The 20,385-nt window shown below is 47.7% G+C and overlaps 3 protein-coding genes across 5 annotated transcripts in view; 1 reads left to right on the top strand and 2 right to left on the bottom strand.

Annotated features, from left to right (window-relative positions):
- Positions 1-4,221, bottom strand: part of dpf1 (double PHD fingers 1) — a 37,698-nt gene extending 33,477 nt beyond the window's left edge. Inside the window, 2 exon segments of the mRNA XM_076049748.1 lie at positions 4,015-4,205; positions 4,207-4,221. Of these exon segments, the coding sequence (XP_075905863.1) occupies positions 4,015-4,205; positions 4,207-4,221 (206 nt within the window).
- Positions 4,222-6,251: 2,030 nt separating this feature from the next.
- LOC142903877 (zinc finger FYVE domain-containing protein 1) lies at positions 6,252-13,079 on the top strand. The gene is made up of 12 exons (XM_076049747.1): positions 6,252-6,486; positions 7,640-7,921; positions 8,116-8,338; positions 9,139-9,356; positions 9,445-9,551; positions 9,680-9,788; positions 10,012-10,109; positions 10,419-10,536; positions 10,719-10,889; positions 11,024-11,216; positions 11,625-11,723; positions 11,932-13,079. The coding sequence occupies exons 1-12, from the start codon at positions 6,355-6,357 to the stop codon at positions 12,162-12,164; spliced, it is 1,983 nt and encodes a 660-aa protein (XP_075905862.1). The 5' UTR covers positions 6,252-6,354; the 3' UTR covers positions 12,165-13,079.
- A 3,445-nt stretch (positions 13,080-16,524) lies between these two features.
- The window catches only part of numbl (NUMB like endocytic adaptor protein), a 52,112-nt gene continuing 48,251 nt past the window's right edge, over positions 16,525-20,385 (bottom strand). For all 3 annotated transcript variants that reach the window (XM_076049765.1, XM_076049764.1, XM_076049763.1), the window contains exon 9: positions 16,525-20,342. In XM_076049765.1, the coding sequence (XP_075905880.1) occupies positions 19,225-20,342 (1,118 nt within the window). In that variant the 3' untranslated portion in view covers positions 16,525-19,224. The remainder of the gene's footprint in view (positions 20,343-20,385) is intronic.

The raw sequence follows: 20,385 nt of genomic DNA, 5'->3' as shown, positions 1-20,385 counted from the left end.
AAATGAGCGAGTGAGGGAGTGAAAGGGAGAGATTGAAAGAGAGGGAGAAAGATCTAGAAATGGAGACTCGGGCTGTGGTTCCGACCGTCACGTGGGGCTGTTTGCACACAGAGCCGGTTATTACATGGAACTCATTTAGCTCAGCTCAGTCAGGCAAGGCAGAAATAATATCACACTGGCCCGTCCGCCACTGATGCCAATACTGCAGGAGCAGCAGCAGCAGCAGCAGCAGCAGCAGCAGCAGCAGCAGCAGCAGCGCTATCATCTGCAGCCCACTAATAAAGCTATACATGATATGTCTCAATGCATATGAGTTTCCTCAGAATAATTGTATAAAATCCCTGCTATTAATTGGACGTAAACAAACCTGTGTTGTTGTTTTTTTTTTGAATTCTAAATGGTTCCATTGTTTAATTCTGGGGAGGAAATCATCAGAGTTGAAAACTGGACATGCCACAGAGAGCACTCTGTGGTGGACTACAAACAGTCCCTCGCCAACCAACAGTGAATCCGTCCAAAGACTCTCTTTGGGACGTCGCTAGCCAGGCACATTCAACACGATCTGTCAGAAAAAGGCACACAGAGAATTCACCCTTGTACTTATTATCTTTTTTTTTTGCTGTGGAACATTAAAGTGGCGACACAATTTAAGAAGGATGGTGGTGGAGGGGGGCGGGGATGGGGAAGGTAGCGGGGAGGGGGAGGAGGAGGACGTGGTGGAAGGGGGGGGGGGTGGGCGGTGTTGAGGGTAAGCGACTTTGAGGACTCGGAGGGTTGCGGGCCGAAATAAAGAGAGAAGGGGAAGAAAATGGGAAGGAGAGGAGGACGAGGGGGAGACGGCAGCCAGACAAAGGCGGAAAAAGGAGTGATGGATGGAGCGAGTGATGGAGGGGGAGGGAGGGAGGGAGGGAGGGAGAGAGGGAGGCGGAGAGGGACAGGGCAGCACGGGTGATGGGAGGACAGAGAGGAACTGGGGAAGGCAGCAGGAGAGGAAGTGTGTGTGTGTGTGTGTGTGTGTGTGTGTGTGTGTGTGTGTGTGTGTGTGTGTGCGTGTGCGTGCATGTGTGCATGTGAATGCATGCCTGCACATGTGTGCATGTGTGTGTGTGTGTGAACAGAGGAGAAGGAAAGATTAAACTGGTCTCTAATCCAGCAGAGAGTGAGAGAGAGAGAGAGAGAGAGAGAGAGAGTGAGAGAGAGAGAGTGAGAGAGAGCTGGTGTGAAATGCCCTGTAGATTGATGCTAGCTGCTCTCCTCCTCTGATTTGCCTCTGCACTGCACACAAATGAACCCTCTGCTGTACTTAACCACACACACACACACACACACACACACACACACACACACACACTGCAACACTCCACTGTGCACAACAGCTCTCAGCTGGGCGATGGGCAGGCAACTGTAACCATCCTGAGCAGAATCCCTCTCAGCTTGTTGGATGTCGAGATTTAAAAGTCCCATATTGTGCAACATCCACCTCACTGGTGATCTGCTGTCTCTCACTAGTCTGGCCGTTCTTATGTCGCCGTTTATTCACTGTAACAGTAAACAGCCCATTGTGATGTCACAAAGGGTACATCAAACCCCTCTCCGTACCGCTTTACAAATATGCGCCAGGTCCGACAGACCGCAAACAGAGGGCTCAATGCTGTTTAGTCGATAACTGTGGTGTTCTCTGTATAGTGAATCTACTGGAGTCTCACACCAGAAGCTAAAAGAAACAGGCAGCAAAGTTTAAAAACACAAACGCAGTGAGACGACACACAACTGACCACAGCTGCGTCGGCCCTCTTCACCAAAAACAGTAAAACCTTTGACTTGTAAACCTTCTAATTGCAACTTTGTTTCTGTGGACGCGTTAATTACTGAGTGCTCAATTCAAAGGCCTGTGGCGGAGTGTGAGCTGGAAGAGTACAGCTGAGCCCGCAGTGTGTTACCGCTGCGCTCATACATACAGTCGGGTGACGCGTCAAAGGCGGCGTTGACTTGCGTGATGAATACATTTGGCTGCATTATTGCACAGGGAGTGAGACGCCGTGGTGAAACAGTGCCAGCCATCCTGCAGGTCTGTGTCTGGCTCACCACTAGTGATATGTCACTCCCCCGTGCTCCCCTCGCCCTCCCCCCTTTTTGGGGGGATAAAAAATACTCCATTTTCTCCTTCTTCCCTCCAATTCTCTTCTCCACTGGAAGAAAAAAAAAAAAAAGAACCTCTCTCTGCTTCCCTCTTTGTCCTGGCACCACACAGGTACAGAGCTATTTCATGCAAATGACAGGGTTTAATCCCGGGGACGTGCTGTCGCTGAGGGCCCCCACACTCTGACTCTCTGCTCGGCTGACTGAGCACGTGACGTCTTCAGAGTGGCATTCCGAAAAGATGGTTGAACCTGAGAAATATCCGTCTTTCGTTATCGTCACTATTAATTGGAGATTATCGCTCTAAAATGAGTGTGGAGGTCGAGGGGAGACTGCACTGGAATAGCATAACAGTCACATCAGGGCACTTTCCCCAAATCAGCAGCATCCCAGTTTCCTCTCAGCTGCCAAGTGGCGCCACAGGCAGGCACGTTCAGGTTTCTCGTGGAATTTCACGAAATGTCGCCTGTGTCTGGCTCCCGGACGGACAGACAGACAGACAGACAAGACAGACAGACAGACAAGACAGCTCAGGTCGGTAGCCAGGAAAATGAATAAACAGGCAAATAAATGTGCAGCCCTGATGTTGCGCCTCCGTTGTGCTGCGCGCAAGATTTATGACTTTTCTTTGTTTGCAACTGCCTGAGATTTTGGTCTGTGGGCACGCGCGCGTGTGCCCCTCGCGCCCCACGCTCGTATTTTGGCACCGGTGGTCCGGTGGAACGCGTTATCCCCCCCCCCCCCCGGTTGTTGGTGCGCGCTGACAGTCGCACATCAGCCACCTTCCTGGCCGAGAGCCCAGGCAGGCGGGCAGCAGGCGTCTGCATTCCGCTGAAAGCAGACTCAGAACACACACACACACACACACACACACACACACACACACACACAAACAGACAGCCCACCACCACCATCACTACCACCACCTCCTTCCAAAAAAAAAAAAGCATGCACAAAGGGGATCGTTTAAGGAGAAACTTCACGGGGATTGTATCCGCCCGGCGAGCCATCGGGAGAATTAAAATATCAGCGAAGATGCGCGAAACACCAGGTTGCAGTTTGGGATTTTTTTTTTTTCTCTCTCTCTCCCTATATGGTTTTAATTCTAAGCGCCGGGGATGAAAGCAAGTCTCGGGGAGTTGGAGACGCGCACAGAATTTTATTTTATAATTTTCTTCCCACCACAGTATCTCCTTCAAAAAATAATAATAATAATAATAATGGATCATAAACCCGAGCGGCTGTAAAGGTAAAGCACTGCAGCCCGGAGAACCCGAGCAGTGCCTACCTGTTCATTCCCCCCCCCCGCCCGCCCCCTGCGTCTCGCTGTCCACAAATCAAACGTGCACGACACAGGTTGCTACTGTACAGCCGCCGCCGAGCATCTCCGCCTCCCCGCCGGCCCGCCGGCCCGCCTGCGGCCGCGTTCTTGGCTGTGGGCGCCGGGGAGGGACACGCCGGGTCACCCAAATCTACCTCCGGCATTCCTCCATATCCCCGTGCGCACGCACGCACGCACGCACGCCGCTGCTCCTGCTGCTGCTGCTGCTGCTGCTTCTGGATGACTGGCTCGCGGAGAACGGCTGTATGAATTGCCACCGGAGCGCACAATAATCCCCCTCTCTCGTGCCTACAAAGAAAAGAGAAAAGCCCCTCACGCACGGCGGATTTAAATAGAACTTTTCTCCGTGACACCATCGCCGACGCTGTCATCGTTCCCCAGTCAGCGATCGGATGCCTTGGCATGCATAGATTCGCGCTCACGCTGAGAAATATCTGGCAATAATTGTTCGGGGTCCTTAAACGAACTGACAGCATGCAGAAAAGCAACAAGAAAAGGGCGCAGACGCGCTGCAGACGGCGGCTTCTACTTACGATTTGAGGGGATTCTGTACCGCTGTGGCCATTTTGGTATAGTATGATAGAATGCAACACTGCAGAGCCCGGTATTGTACATGTAATGTAGCAGCTATTTCAATTTCATTCATTCTCTGGGGCTGCGGCTGCGGCGAGCAGCCAATGGGAGGCGGGAGCGCTCGGTGACAGCTTTGGGGAAGTGTAGTTTTTTACGCATGTCAACATGTGACGTGCCCAGAAGGGGCGCACTACAAGTACCAGCGGGGGTAGCGACTCAAAGTGGACCACGGTCCCGCCTCGGACTTGTAAGGGCATGGGCACCCTCACCCCTCCCACCAAATCAACCCCCCCCCCCCCCCCCCCCACAAACCACCACCAATTGAAATTGTAGGAGAGAAAAAAGTAATTGTATGAATTGTCTGTCCAGGCTTGGCCGGATGCCAGTAGGAGGAAGACGGCTTTTCTCAAGCAATATTGTCTTTGCAGGATTAGGTTGAGCATCAATCTGCACTGTGGTCCCCAAATCTCATTAAATTATATTGTAAAACTTAGAAATTGTCATTTATGGGGAAGTAAACTGAAATATGTTGTTAAATGCATGCTATATTTGTTTTATTTGATTGCATATATGCTGTAACAGCAGTATAAATGCAAACTGATTCATGTTTAAGGAATTGTATCCCCCTCCTTAATGATTTTAACAAGAAACAAACTTTCAGTATTAAGGTATTCTCCTATCTCATGGTGTTTTTTTTATAATTGAATTCATTTTGGGGGGTAAAGATAAGATAAGATAAGATAAACCTTTATTCGTCCCACGACGGGGAAATTTAGGTGTTACAACAGCCAGAAGATAGGGCAAGCAAGAATAAAGTGAACAGAGCATATAAAAATAACCTAAAATAGTGCAAAACAGTATAAAGTCAAAAAGTAAATAAACAAGAGCCTATAGAAATAGAAATAAGTGAACAAGAGCCTATACAGAGAAAAACAGTGAAAAATATGCACAGCTGAAGTAATTATTGCACGTTATAAATAGATGGAGGGTTATTGCACTTAGTCCGGTTTGGTGAGGTTATTGGTGTTGATTATAGAGTCTGACCACTGCAGGAAGAAAGGACCTGCGGTATCCAAGCAATCTTAATTAAGCAATGTTGCTTCTGCATAACCTTACATCAGCAGTGGCACATGAAGGGACCTGCTATGTTATCTGTGCCAGTTAGCCATGCACCGAGATGCTTTAATTATTCATTAATCAGGGGCAACGGGTTGGGAGTATGCCTATAATTGATTCTTTCAGACATTTGTCTCTCATGGCTCAGCCTAAAGAAAGTCTGGGACCTTCTCCAGTATCATAACTCCTCCACCACCCCTCCTTCTTTCCTTCCCTCACTCATTCTTTCCTTAATTCCTAACCATCTGTGCCCTCCTGCTCCTCACACACTTTATTGCCCGTGTCACATTAAATAACTTTGCATGCACAAGGGGGCTAACGCCAGGCTCGCCACTTTTGAACTATACTGTAAACACTTTGGTAAAGGGTGGGAAGGGGGCATGAAGGGAGGCAAAAGAATGAAGGGCAGCATGAGCCGAGGAGGGAGGTGAAGAACAACGGAAGGTGCAGCAGAGCACAGGAGTTTCTTTCCCTCTGTCATGCACAGCCGTGGCGCCTCTCTGAAGCCATTCAGTGACATGTGATATTTATAGATCTGCGCTAACAAATATTTAATGAACACCGAAGCAGCTCTAACATGGCAGCACTGCTCAGATAAAACTCTCTCCCAGGAAAACAACAACTTTGGAATTGTGTGTGCTGCTGTGATCTTAAATAAGATGTTTCAAATAATTCACCCAGCAGCGATTATTTACATATACTGTATATATGTGTATATAAGTATTTTTATTTTTATTTTTATTTTTTTTACCATAGGTCAGTGGAAGCATTTTTTAGCATTTTTAAAGGAGCGTTAAGTTAAAATGTGTTTGTTTTTTTTTTTTTTGTTTTTTTAATTAATTAATTAATTAATTTTTAATTATTTATGTGCGTTTATCATCCAATCTGGGCCAAATGCTATACTTACGGTCCCTAAAATTAGGAGGCAGCTCCTTTGTAATTCCACGGTTTGACCACACGGTAGTGCTAATGTACCAGGCAAAACATTCCCCCCGTTCCTTTCCCCAAAAAAGTACGTCTGACGTCACGAAAACAGCGCGGAGGGCGGGCGGGAGTGTGCACGAGCTGGTGTTGTGACTGGCGGAGGGACGAAGGGGAGGAGGACACAGCACAGGAGTCATGATGAACTTTCGTTTTGCTGTTCCCCGTTGCAAATGTGTGCGTGCGGCTGTTATTGACTCGCCATGTCCGACATACTGATGAAAGAAATGGAGAGCGTGTCGCTGAGCCCCGAGAGCAAGGAGGACGAGAAGCAGGAGGGCCACGAGGACGGCGTCTCGAGCTTCCTGCTGGTGGACGAACAGGAGAAGCTGCGGGTAAAGTTCGCCAGTGTTAAAGCAGTTGCTGATAGCACGTAGCGGCTAACAAGCTACACACAATAGTGTGTTCGCTTTAACGTTTACGCCATCGGTTGCTTTGATCGCGCTATGTGTTTCTGACTCGTTAAAACACACACACACATTTTTGGCTAATGTTATAGCATCAGATGTGTTTTCGCGAACCGATGGGGGGGCTGACCATCAAGAACAAAATTTAAACCCCTAACCGAGTGATGAAAGTGTTCCCTCGAGGGAAAACACTCGGTGAGTCATCCTACGCAGCTGACTACAGGGCAACAGGAAGTTGCAGGCTCATTGTTGTGCCTGGCCTCCTTGTCGAACAGCTGAAGATGTGCTGCGCCGCCGTCAGCTGATTCGACACGAATTCACAAACATGCCCACATCTACCACAGTGAATATGCTTCTGTGAATGAGCGCGAAGTACTAGTAAAAAAAAAAAAAAAAAAAAAAAAATGGAAATGGAAATATAGAAACTATGAATTAAACATGTAAATATGCCGTGCACGTTTGTGAATTTGTGTCGAATCTGCTGACGGCGGCGCAGGACATCTGCAGTTGTTCGGCAAGGAAACAGTTTAAATCGGAAACCACTGTGGACACAACACCGCCACCAGCTACGCTACAAGGCGCTGTGGCTATGGGGTTTGTTTTTAGCTTCAAGCTATCTTGGTTGTTGGGAAGAATTAGCTTTCCACCAAGAACATGTTTGTACGTGTATGTGGTCGTGTCTTTCACTGACACCTTTTTATTCTGTTTATTATGTGGTTTTGTTTGTTCTCGAATGTTTTTCATGATGAATGGACTGTCAAGGATTGCACTTGTTTAATCGTTTGTACATTATGGTTCTGATATTCAGGACTACAAGTGCATGTAGTGGTGGCATTAGCCCATTTTTAGAGGGGCATTTCTTTCAGTTATTACTCACATGACAGTCAAGGACTTCCAAGTCTGTAAATGATAGATAAATAAATAGGGGATTGTTTGATCAGCATGTGCTCTATTTACAACCTATTGCAAATTTGTCCAGTATTTCTGATGCTTTTTCATTTTTATCTTCCCAACCGATTGATCATGTGCCCGAGATCAGCTTTCATAGGTGCTTACTTTCTGCTTTGTTCCATAAATGCAGGTGCACAGTGAGTCTGAGTTTCTGGACAAGCTGGGCTGTGGGGACGTGGCTGGGGTCAAGGTCCTCTCGGTATTTGGCAACACAGGCGATGGCAAGTCCCACACGCTCAATCACATCCTGTTTGGTGGCGAGAAAGTGTTCTACACGTCCAAGTCTCCCAGCTCCTGTACCGTGGGAGTGTGGGCCGCGTACGAGCCGCAGCTTGGCCTCATCGCCCTGGACACAGAGGGCCTTTTGGGTGCTGCGTCCAATCAAAATCAGCGGATGCGACTTCTGTTGAAGGTAGTAGCTTGATGCAGTTGCTTGTTGACTTTTTTCTCAAATGTCGTAATCCTGGAATTTGTTATGAGTTGAAATTTTGTTATTCATTAAACTACTTGTGAATTTTCCTCTGCAGTCAATTTCCTAAATTCTGTCTGAACCATTTCAAACGTTCAAGTGTAACCTGCCTCGCCGTGTGCTTCTGTCTCCTCCAGGTGTTGGCGGTGTCTGACATAGTAATCTACCGCACACGGGCCGAGCGCCTCCACAATGACATGTACATGTTCCTGAGCAGTGCCTCAGGGGCCTACCTGAAGCACTTCACCCCAGAGCTGCGGGCCCTCTCCAGCCGCTGCGGTCTGGACGTTCCCCTCTCCTCTCTTGGGCCGGCCGTCATCATCTTCCAGGAGACCACTCACACACAGTTACTTGGTCAAGGTAGGAGGAGAAAAGACGTCTTCCATGTATTTCAGTTGGTTTGTATTTGGTACTGATCACATTTTTCCAGGCTGCACCAAATGGTGTTCATAGATCCCCTATATTAAAAACAATATACAGTTTGATGTGTTTTCATGTTTCCATGAAATTAAAAGAAGCAAATAATAATAATAATAACGGTTGCATTTTGGATGTTTGTACACAGATATGTTCTCAGATCCAAATGAGACAAAACTGACCAGAAACTGAAGAAAATACTAATATACACCACCAGCGGTTTGGACACACCGTCACATGCAATTTGTTTTTATCTTTACAACTTTCTACACTGCAGATAGATACATACTGAAGACATCAAATATATGAGCAAGATTTTTATGAACGATGGCTATTTTGAAGAATTGAAACATAAAATGAGTTATTTTACGCTTTTATTGTTTCCTACATAATCCCATGGGTGTTCGTACATTGTTTTGATGCCTTCAGTGAGAAACTGCAATGTCAGTAGTGATTAGAATGAAAGAAAAGACATTAAATTCATTGTGTGTCCAAACTTTTGACCTGTAGTATATCGTTGCAGACACCTTACAGGAAGGTCAAATTCATCTTTTCCTGTGTACAAAAGCAAAGCAAAGCAATCAAAAAAACAAGACTCTAAAGACAAACTTGGTTTGGTTGGATGATGTTGTAATGAAACAAACAAAGAGGTAAAACGTAAAGGTAGCTTGGCCTTTGCTTCCTGTATTTATCTGAACAGTAAACCATTAAACGGTTGTTTTCCTTGTGTATTCTCTCTGTAGATCCGAGTGTGCCCGGCAGCGCTGACACGCAGCTGCAGAAGCGTTTCCACGATCTGAATCTGAGGACGGAGGCTTTCAGCTCTGTGCAGTATGTCGGGACCCAGACCATCACACCTCCCACTGATTACGAGGGGCTGCTGGAGGCAGTGAGGCAGCAAGTGAGAAACACCCACACGCGCTCCCCTCGCCAGCCTGGGATAGTGTTTCAAGCTCTGGATGTAAGTGTCGGATAACTTCTGCTTTAGAGGTGCGTGCACTTGGAATGCTTGTTCCTCCAACGTTGTGTTCGCCATCGCTGATTCTCAGGGTCTAAGTGAGCGTTTCTGTGGGGAACTGTCAGACAAGAAGATGACCCTTCACTCCTTCTTCCCTGACGAATACTTCACCTGCTCAGCTGTCTGTCTCAGCTGCAAGTAAGTCATCGCACACATCTTGAATCTTTGTCTGGGGCTTTCTTTGGTGCTTATTGCAAATGAATGGAAACATTTTTTTTTTAATTGGTCCAAAAACTCCCACCCCCCTCAATGTCTCTTCTGTGCAGCATTCGTTGTAAAAATGGAATGAACCACCTGAAAGACAGGGTCCCCCACATGGCAGATGGACTGTGCCAGTTTGCACACCAGTACAACAACAAGGTCCTAATCTGTAAAGTAAGTCTGACTTCTAACTTGATCTCACTTTCAACTTTTCATGATCAATTGTTGATTTGAATACTCTTACCTTCATTTTTCTAGATTTTCTCAATGTTGTTTTGCTTTGAACTCCAGCTGTCTGTTCTACCCCGGCTGTTCTTCAGATGCTTCCTTTAGAAATCGCTGACTCACTACCAGTTTATATTTAGAGTTTGGTCATTAATGTCGCTCTCTGTTTCAGGCCTGCTATGAGGAAGGTAGAGAAGTGATCGTGGTGCCAAAGACGTCAGCCTCCTCTGACAACCCGTGGCTTGGACTGGCCATTTACGCCTGGTCAGGGTGTGTACTTCATGTTCACTGACACACACTCACCTGTGCGCGTCACCATGCGCACTTTTTTCTGTTGCAGTTTGTTTAATGTGGTTTGGAAAAGATAGCGTGCACCTATGTAAGTTATTCACAAGAAACAAATATTTGTGTGCAACGTGTTGCAGGGAAGTTCATTTCTATCTGCAGAAGTCCCTGCGTAATCTGTATTAATTCTCATGTCACTCTGAAGCCTGTTCCGTTCTCTGATTGCCAAAAGCATTGTTTTTCTTTGTGGATTTTTAATGCAGCCATTAAAATGTTGCCTGTCCCCTCTTGAAGATACGTGTTGGAGTGCAGCCGCTGTGGTGTGATCTTCCGCAGCAGACAGTACTGGGTGGGAAATCAGGACCCCGAGAGCGGCGTTGTGCGATCTGAGGTCAAACATGTCTGGGAAGGAGTGAGTCCATTACAACCTTTTCCTCAATGTTCTCAGTACTAATTTAGAACATTTATTTTTAGCAATAGTGTCAAAGGAACCTTACAAAACATCTCTCAGTCACTCTGGTGACTTGAGGTTTTGCACGTCTCCATCCAACTTAACGCTCTCGAACCTCTACTTCAACCCTGTCTCTTCCTCAGTCGGACACCTTTCTGACCAACCACCAGAACGCTGCGCAGAGGGTCCTGGACGGGATGAGCTACATGATCCAGTCAGTGTCCGAGTACAGCGCCGGTCCCACCAAGGCTGTCGCGGCCTGGCTGACTGACCAGGTGGCTCCGCCCTACTGGAGACCCAACAATGAGATCACCGTGAGTAGAGAGAACCGAGGCTCCGACAAGCGCCATTTACCGCAGAACAATTTAGATAAAGGAGGATTACGGTTGTTACACTAAGCCGCATTAAGAAAAGGAAGGGAAAAAAAGTGCTCTTCCTGTCTCTTCAGTCGTGTCACGCCTGTCACAAAGTGTTTGAGGAGGCGGAGAGGAAGCACCACTGCCGCTCGTGTGGAGAGGGATTCTGCCATCCCTGCTCCAGCCACAGGATGCCGGTGCCGGAGCGAGGCTGGGGCAGCGGCCCCGTCAGGGTGTGTCGGGCCTGCCACCAGCAAGGAGGGCCGGCTGAGGCCGACCACCAGGGTGAGACTCTCTGCAGACTCATTACGGCAGCCAATGAGGGCCAATTGACCCTTCGATAAACCCAGCGCCTCCATAGTTACTGTTGCTACCCTTGGGTGGCTCCAGCCCCACTGTGCACTCCCAATATGTGAGCATGTGTGCATCGTGTCTACACACTGAGTTGGCATTTGTAGCGTTAGGGTTACTAACTAACTTCGTAGTTACAGTTGCTAAGGTATGGTTGGTCAGTCGCTGTTCTCAATTAGTCTACAGTCCTATCCGCAAGCTTGAAGTATCCAATATGTTGCCCATTGTCTCCTCACAACCCCAGAAAAAAATGTATTAAAAAAAATAACATTTAGCCCCGTGTTTGCAACATGCTGCTTTGCTTTACCGTCAACATGTTTGGAACACTTGTGTGTTTCCCAGAGGTTCAGCCTGGGCCTCGGGGACTGATTGCTCGCAGGGTGACCGAGGTGGCTCAGTCTACGTTGGACATGGTCTCCACTGCTGTGGACTATCCCCTCTGTGAGTGCACGTCCACCGTGTGTCAGCTGCATAACAGCCGGCCTTTTCATTTTCTCTTCCTATGTTTAAGTCTAGACTCTAAACCGATGTGTTTAAATGATGCTCCTCCACCGAACTGTGTTGTGCACATATACAATTTTCAGAGCTTTTCTGTTTGAGCCTGAACCTTAAAGACCTAAAATTAAAATTCCCTTCACAACCCCCTCAGGTTTCATGAAGGACGTTGCTCGTCCCGACTACTGGGTTCCCGACCAGGACATCACGCAGTGCCACCACTGCTCCAAGACTTTCACCCCGGCCATTTCCAAGCACCACTGCAGGGCCTGCGGACAGGGCGTGTGCGGCCCCTGCTCCACACAAACCCGGCCTGTGCCCTCGCGAGGCTGGGACCACCCGGTCAGAGTCTGTGACAGCTGCCACGCTCGCACGGACAGCCTGTGACCAGGTTACGACCGGGGGGGCGCTCTGCGAATTGCACGCAGCCCCTGTCAGTTGATCCAAGACAGAACTGAGTGCCGGGACTGCCACACTGAAAGGACCAAGGCTTCGTCACGAACCGCTCAAGTAAAGTTGAAACTGCACTAGAGAACCACTTTCTCCGATGCAGTGAGCTTCAAGGGACCCGCGGCTCTACTGCTTCAGTTAAACTCATTGAAAAAAACCAACTGGACGAGGGAAAATCTGCACACACACACACAATGTGATTTTCTGACATGGGACGTGTGGAACGAAGGTCACATTGACCGAGTCTGTAGCCTTAACTGCACCCTTTCCTTCTTCCGTCATTTGTGTTTGCACAGCCCTAGAGCAAGCTGCGTCTTTTTAATCAGAGTCACTTTCTAAGTATCAAATGGATGTACTGGGAATCAGGGGAGAGTCTTAATTTAAAGAGTTTTTTTAAACTCCCGCAAGCAAGCAGTGAAAAGTCGAGGTTAAGGTGATTCTGGTCTTCCTCCTGTCCATTTTGTTCTTCCTGTCGACTGGAGACATGAAACACAAACAGCTTGGAGAAACTTTATACTTGGGGCAGGGATTTTTATCGGCATGTGCCTTCAAACACCCAAGGACTACATGTTTGGTGCATAAAATCCTTTGTGCCTAATTCTATTTCCATCAGTATGTAAAACTGCAGGGTGATATTCTAGTCATATCTGTGTCACAGTGAACTGGATAAAGAAAATCTGTAATTATTGACATTCCAACAAGGCGTAGAAACGCGAGTAAACTGGACGTTGATGTACTGTACCTGTAAAGGGTTTATAGAACAAACTGGCGCCCTCGCAGGCCACTTTGACAAGCGCAAGTGTGTCGCGTCCAGATGGGAATGATGGAAAATTAAACAGTACCGACCTTTAATGCCTCAGTAGCAGTTTTGTAGCATTCGTAATTGTGGAAAAATACATATTAGTAAAGATAGAGCTCCTCAGAGAACAAATTAAATATAAAATAACGTACAAGTCTATTGTCTGTGGAGAGTTTGTGGTAGTTTCACTACACGTGGACTTAGCCTACAAGGGTGAGGAGGTGAGAGTTTCCTACTTTGTGTTATTCACACTGTTTCATTACAACACAATTCAAGGTGTTATCTGATCCCTGCGTGATTTATTCTCAGCAGACGGGCCTTAATTCTTCACCTGAGAGAAGTCCATGAGGTTTTGGGATTGAGGAATCGATCTTTAGGTAAATGTCCTTTTAAAGTGTCACTTTCACCACCACGCTGGGGTAAATTCTCGGGTGGAAATAAAACCTCATCTACATAGACGTTAAATCAGACGGTCCATGCTGTACACGCGTTCCTTCCACACAAGGGGGCGCTGCTCGAGCAGAAACGTGACCACTCCGCCGTAGTAAAATTTTCATGAGACCACCCACTGTGAGTGAAGACTCTGCAGGGGATTTTTTTTTTTTTTTTTTTTTTCGTCTTCCACAGTCTAAGTTCTCCCATCACACAACCACACCCCCCTTTTCTGGCAGTCTGGGGCAAAAGAAGGTAATAAGCTGCTGCGGTAATCCAAGTGCACGGTTGAGTAACATGAGCCACGAGTCAATCCGAAGGAGGTCTCGGCACATGGCTGACTCATGCACTGGATGTAGCGGTGGTGGCAAGGGTCACCATGCATCAGCCCATCACACCGCATGAGGGCTTTGAGTGGTTACATAAGCACAAAGTGTGGCATTTATACGGTGTAATCAGAGGCCTGCTGACGTCACACACAGTAGTAATGGAGAGGAGCAAGAAAGCAGCACATACGGAGCCCTTTACTCATCGCTGACTGGCGCTTGGGGTTTGTTTGTCTCATTTAGTGTGTTTGTCTTGTAAATGTTACTGCAAATCAAGTGCGACTTAGGGGTCAATGAAAGCAAGTGCACTGAACTGAATCATTGATAACCTGCCATTCATCCTTGTTAGACCAAAGAGTGAGAAGCTTTGGACTAAACATTGCAGTCACATTTTTACAAGTTTAAGGTTTGTCACTGAATCAGACTCAGTGTAGCGCAGGAGGCCTCTTTTTTCCCCATAAGGCTTACTATTGTAGATGGCGTGTCACACACACACACACACACACACACACACACAAAAGAGGCGGCATGTGACCTCACTGTTGCATGCAGCCTGCTTGTCATCACCACTTGGCTCTGTACACAAGCGTCAAAAGAAATGGATCAGCGGCGTCTTCACAGCCTCAACCTCCACACCAACACTTTGCTGCTGCTGCTGCTGCTGCTGCTGCTGCTGCTGCTGCTGCTGCTGCTTTGTCCTGTAGCACCATGTGTCTGCGCTGTGCCTCTACATTGATCAATAGCACACATACGTAATTAATCAATGTAATTACTTTCTCCCTTATAGCCATATAATACCACAAGGTCACGTTGCTTACACTGTATCTGTTGCAATTAGCAGCATTGGCATTGGATCTGTGTGTATGTGAGAGGAGGGGGGGGGGCGCTCTTAACAAAGGGTGTGAGGCGGAAAATATGATCAAATTCCAAAAATGTGCGTAATCTTGTAAGTGTGTGTGGAATGCGAGCGGGCCATTGTCCAACGGCTTTGTTGAAAGAAGAATGAAGCATGTGGGCGGGGCATGTGTGAGAAAAGATGGAAACAGGAAGTCTGGGAATTCATGATGTCAGCTAAGAGGTGTGTGTGTGTGTGTGTGTGTGTGTGTGTGTGTGTGTGTGTGTGTGTGTGTGTGTGTGCGTGCGTGCGTGCTTTTCTGTGATGACTCCGTTAATAGAATTAAAAATGTATACTGTTTGTGTAGCGTGGATACATCGTGAAGTGCTGATCGGACAAACTGGACTCGGCCCATTTAGACAACAGCAGCAGCATGACTGGGTGAGTAAACCAGAAACAACACAACAATTTTGTTGACAAGTGTCAGTAAAGTGAGATTTGCATCTCGAGATCACAGTTAAATCCTGACGTTTTACATAGGAATCCAGTTTATAATTCACTACCATAAGTCATTAAAGGGACACACATTTGTTCGCACACACACACACACACACACACACACACACACACACACACACACACACACACACACACACACACACTAGCTCCCATCATTTCTTCAGGCCATTGGGTTTTTTTTGCAGACGATGGCACTTTCCAGCAGTTGTAAATTAATCTTTTACATCGTTGCCATGGTAACCAAGCATCCTCGTTGGTTTCTGCCCTCCAACTTTATTGTGTATAGACTGAACAGCGTACAGGCAGGTGGAGATTGAGGGCGGGACAGTAGAGGGCTGCAGTTTCATTGGATGCCTTCAGAGAGTGTGTTTAATGTGCTGTGAGGGACGTGAAATCGTCACGTGATCGTTTCATGGATCCTAAAGAGATTTCTGTCACCTCTGATATGGATGTTCATAGCAAACACCCGGCTGGCTCCGCACTAACACTGACTGACTCTGCCTGTAGGAGCACAACAGCTGGCTTAGACTTACCATCGCCACCACTTAAGAGATCAGTGTGTGTGTCTGTGTGTTAGCGTCCAGGCCCGTTTCTCACGGCCCCTTAAGAAGAAAAGGAGCCTTGTCTTGTTCCATTAGTGACCTGAGTGGCAGCAGCGCAGCGCAGCGCAGCTCAGAACGAGAGAGCGCAGGGCCGCTTGGACGGCAGCTGCATTCAGCGGGCGCTAATGTCAAATCTGCTTATTTACTTTTCTTTTTGTGAAAGTGGACTGCTGACGTCTCAAAAGCCAGGAGGTCGTGCCTTCCTGTGGGTCAATCTTGTCAATTTGTCAGTTCAAAGTTGTGTAGAGTATTAAAAAATATTAATTTTGATAAAGTAAGAATTGTTAACTTTTAGCGTTAACAATGTAATGTAACTTAGTGGTAATATGATTGTTAACTTTACTTTTACTGGAGTTACAACCTTAATGTTATAGGGTTTTGTTTTTTTATTATTATTATTGCTCGCTCCATGCAGAAACGGGTGGAGATGATGGTTGATTTATTTTTTTAAAGTCCCCCTCTGCCCCTTGATTCCCCCTCCAGCCCCTGCTGGAGGAAAACTTTCTTCTCATGCATCCTCTCTCATCTTCTGAGCAGTAGCTGTGCAGTGAAAGACAATTTAGCTTCAGTCATGGTGCCTTTAGCTTCTTTAAAATCATTGAAAAAACATTTACCTGGAACTCTCTCTCTCTCTCTCTCTCACACACACACACACACACACACACACACACACACACACACACACACACACACACACACACACACACACACACACACACACACACACAACCACAACCACACACGCACGCAGTTTCCTGCTTCCACCAAAAAACACAAGTAGAGGTAATATTATATTATTTTATTTATCTTTTGTACAATGTAATTACAATACAAATATGTAGGTTTAAATACAAAAATTCTGTAAATAAAGATTAAAAATAAATTCCACTGGTTTGCTTTGTTACCATCACTAAACTATGGTTTTACAATCAAGTTTATGAGGTCATTTAGTTTGCTTTAACGCAGAACACAATTAACCTACATTTATAATTCGGGGCGTCGTGCAAACAAAGTATTCTTTCAATGTATTTAAAAAAAAAAAAAAAAAAAAAAATCATTCATGTCATGAGTCTTACAAAAAATAAAAAATGAGCAGTCCACAGAAGGTGTAAATGTGTCTGATGGCGCAGAGAAGAATGTTTGTAGAGAAGCCAGCTTATCAGACAGGATCACTAGCACAAGATGAGGCAAAAATAATACAATCAAACTGTTTGAAATTGCTGGGCTGTAAATCCAATCAGGGTCAGTCCAGAACCAAAAGATTCAATTGCCAGGAAACACAAGAGCAGCATCTCCTGATCACATGATAACATACGGATATCATGTCTTTGCTACAGGTTGCACAGGAAAAAAACGTCCCTTAAAAAGGTCCTATATTGTAAATATCTTTTGTTTCAGAGTCCAGTGGAACATCTCTAATTCTTCTTTGCCCTGCATCTTGTGAGCTGAATCTCTTCTGAATCATGCCAGGAAATGCACAATGAAACACAAGAAAAAAGCTTTCAAACAATTGCTGTGACTGAAGTTTAAAGTATAGCCCTGCATATACTTCAGAAAGAAATATTGTTGATAAGACTGTAAGGATGAATGTAGCTTAAAAAAAATAAAAAAAAAATTGGATCCACTGATTTGTTGGTTGGGTTTAAGGAGTTGAGATGAAGGAAGTCATTGGGGTTTGAGAGGATGTGACAGTGCTCAGATTATAGGCTACACGTGACAAACGTTTCTTGGTTCCTAGCAATTACACACCCGCTCTCTTTCTCTCACCACTGTGTCTTCTTCTCATTGGCTCGCCTCTCTTTGGACTTTCTCAGTCTCATTTGTTGAAAAAAAAACAAAAAAACAATGGTGCGACTCCAATCTCTCCGTCACGTGCCGGTTACCCTTTTTCTTCTGTCCAGCAATGATCTTCTCCCGTTCCAGATTTGCTCTCCCTTTATTATCAAATGTCCAAAAAAAAAAAAAATTCAGCTCCGCAAACCCTTTGTCTCTTTCAGTTCTTTCGTTTTCTCTCGTTTTCTATTCCTCTTCACTTTTCAACTCATAATCCCCAAATATGACGTGAGTGAAGGAGCACTGCAGCTGATAAAGTCCTAAATGAGAGGAGAATATACAATCATGTAGAACGTGATGAGTCTATACCCTGTGTTTGAGCATTTTAAAGGATGTATCACTGTATTTATGGATTGTAGTGCATCATTTATATAACCAGTTACACAGTGTTGTGGAGTGTTGTTGTTTTTTTTTCCCAGAGAGAGAGAGAGATGTGAAAGTTCTTGTGTTTCTCTAGAGAGCCCAGAGGACTGTTGTGTGTCTGTGCACTGAAAACCTGTATTCCTGGTTTAGAACCAAAGCTGAAGCCACATTAGCTTCCAGTGGCCTCCCCATGCATTGGAGTGTAATCTTGAGGTGTAATTAGTGGGAAAAACATGCGTCTGCATCCCCTCACATCCACATATGTTGCACTACAGATCTGTGTGCTGTCAATCAGTGCCATCTGGTTCCTGTCCCAGCACTAATATTTCCTGCACTGCTCCTCAGTCACATGTTTTGTCGCCTATCTGCTACTATTTTGTTTCCTCTGCACGGTTCAGCAAATATAAATACAGGAGATGGAATAAAAACACCCCTGCAACAGTGCTTTTAAAATTCTTTTTTTTTTTTTAAATGTAAATATATAAGTTGTTAAAATAACAAAAAAGGAAATATAATAAATAAAATAATTTGGCCATAAATCTCTACCGTGAGTCCAGAAGTCCTTTTGAGTTGCTCGAGTTGGGCTTTTTTTTTTTTTTTTAACATCCCTTGCGAGTCCTTACAGGGACTCAGACTTGTGCTGTGCTCAGCTGGGATAAACATCAGTCTGATCGGGAGACAACAAATCCCCCCTTTTTTTTTTCTCGCCCTGCACGTTTTGCAGCCATACCCCGAAACTCGAAGCTCCCCGCCGAAAAAGAAAAAGAAAAATTCCCAGCGGGTTTGGAATGGATCTGCGTGGAGCCCCTTGAGTGTTTAAAGAAAGAAACCGCTGACATATGTCCTCGCAACAAAGTCCTCGGGGCCCACAGGCAGTACATCCAGGGGATCGCAGCAGGCGACGTAAAGCCAACGTGGGGAAGTAAAGCAGAGGAAGAAAGGTGATTAGCAATCGGGAGTGGAAGGACTCCGTCCGTCATAATTGGAAAGCCGGAGATCCGATCCTTGGTCACCGCCAGCTCGGCAATCCCGCCACTTGCTCCCTAAGCTCTCGGCCTGAGTGCGGAGAAAGCGTTTAAGATGGTTAGAGACTCCTGAGCGAGCTTAAAGCCAGGTGCTAAACCGTTGGCAGATCAGACGCCAGATTAACTTCAAGAGCGGCATCCCGAGCCAAAAGGCGGTGGAGTCGGCGTCCGGTCCGTTCTCAGTCTGTCTGTCAGGATGATGGGGGGAGGGGGGGGCAGCGGTGGCGATGGGGGCTACAGCTTCGTGGGACGCCAGCTCCGGCTCAAAGCTCGATTTCAAAGGTCTTTTGTAGATTGTTGGAGAAGGGGTTGGCCGCCGCCGCCGCCGCCGCCGCCTGCGCCTTGTTGCCGGCCACCGGCGCCGCCGGTTTGGCCTCCAGGGCCGCCCACTGCGCCTCGAAGCGGTCGTCGTCTTGGGAGTTGTTGGCGGCGGGAGCCGTGAGCTGGCTGCCCTCCGGAGGCCACGCGCCGCTACTGCCGCCGCTGGGAATCCCGTTGTGTTGGTCCAGCAGGGCGGCGCCGTGCGACGGGAGGCCGTTAACGGCGGACAGAGTGGGAAACCCGCCGGCGCTCCCCACCGCGTTGGGGAGCGGGTGGGGGTGGTGCTGCCCGAGGGTCCCCACTTTGGGCCCCGCCCCCGCCGAGCCCATGACGCCACCGGCGCCGGACGAGCCCGCCGCCGTGCAGAAGACGTTGGCCACCATCTGCGAGGGCGTGATGCCCACCACGGGCACCACGCCGGCGCTGGGGTAGGTCATGCTGCTGGCCAGTCCCGGCATGTACGTCTGCATGGGCACGAACGCCGGCTGCATGGGCGGGCTGGGGAACATCCCCACCGGCGCCGGCGTGGCGTCGAACGCCATGGGGAAGGGCTGCATGGCGCTGGGGAGCGACCCCGGGGGCCTCGGCAGCGAGGGCGGGATCATGGGAGCGCCGGACATGATGGGAGCCGACATGGTGGGGATGGACATGGAGGGCAGGGACATGGGAGGGCTTGTGACCGGAGGACCCGGTATGAGAGGGATGGACGACACGGACATGGGCGGGAGGGACACCGGAGCCTGAGTGGGAGGAGCCGACATGAGGGCTTTGGGGAGGGTGATGGTGGGCGTGGCCGTGGAGTGAGCTGACTGCTGCTGCTGCTGCTGCTGCTGCTGGCTGGACAGGGAGGGCGGACCCGGGATGGTGGGGATGGCGGGGCCGGGGGGCGGGGTCTGCTGAGCCTTGACGACCTTGGACACCTCCTCCAGCCACCGCTCGGCCTCGGAGGGCGTCCGCCGGTGTCCGCTCTGCATGTGCATCTGCACCGCCGCCGCCACTGCCGCCGACACCGGGGGAGGGGAGTGCAGGGAGGTCTCCGGCTGGACCCAGGGGGAGGCGGCTGCCAGGGGAGAGAAGGGTGTGGAGTTAGTTGTCAGTTGTGT

Source organism: Nelusetta ayraudi, unplaced genomic scaffold, assembly GCF_046127955.1.
Source record: "Nelusetta ayraudi isolate G7.1 ecotype Tasmania unplaced genomic scaffold, CSIRO-AGI_Nayr_v1 ptg000120l, whole genome shotgun sequence".
Taxonomy (NCBI): Eukaryota; Metazoa; Chordata; class Actinopteri; order Tetraodontiformes; family Monacanthidae; genus Nelusetta; species Nelusetta ayraudi.
This window is presented reverse-complemented; position numbering and strand designations above follow the sequence as displayed.

What these genes read in the sequence shown, in the direction of transcription:
- LOC142903877 (XM_076049747.1), top strand. Translation starts at nt 6,355, where the DNA reads ATGTCCGACATACTGATGAAAGAAATGGAGAGCGTGTCGCTGAGCCCC. An exon ending in GCCATTTACGCCTGGTCAGG is followed by an intron (nt 10,110 to 10,418) that starts GTGTGTACTTCA and finishes CCCCTCTTGAAG; the next exon opens with ATACGTGTTGGAGTGCAGCC. An exon ending in GACCCAACAATGAGATCACC is followed by an intron (nt 10,890 to 11,023) that starts GTGAGTAGAGAG and finishes CTGTCTCTTCAG; the next exon opens with TCGTGTCACGCCTGTCACAA.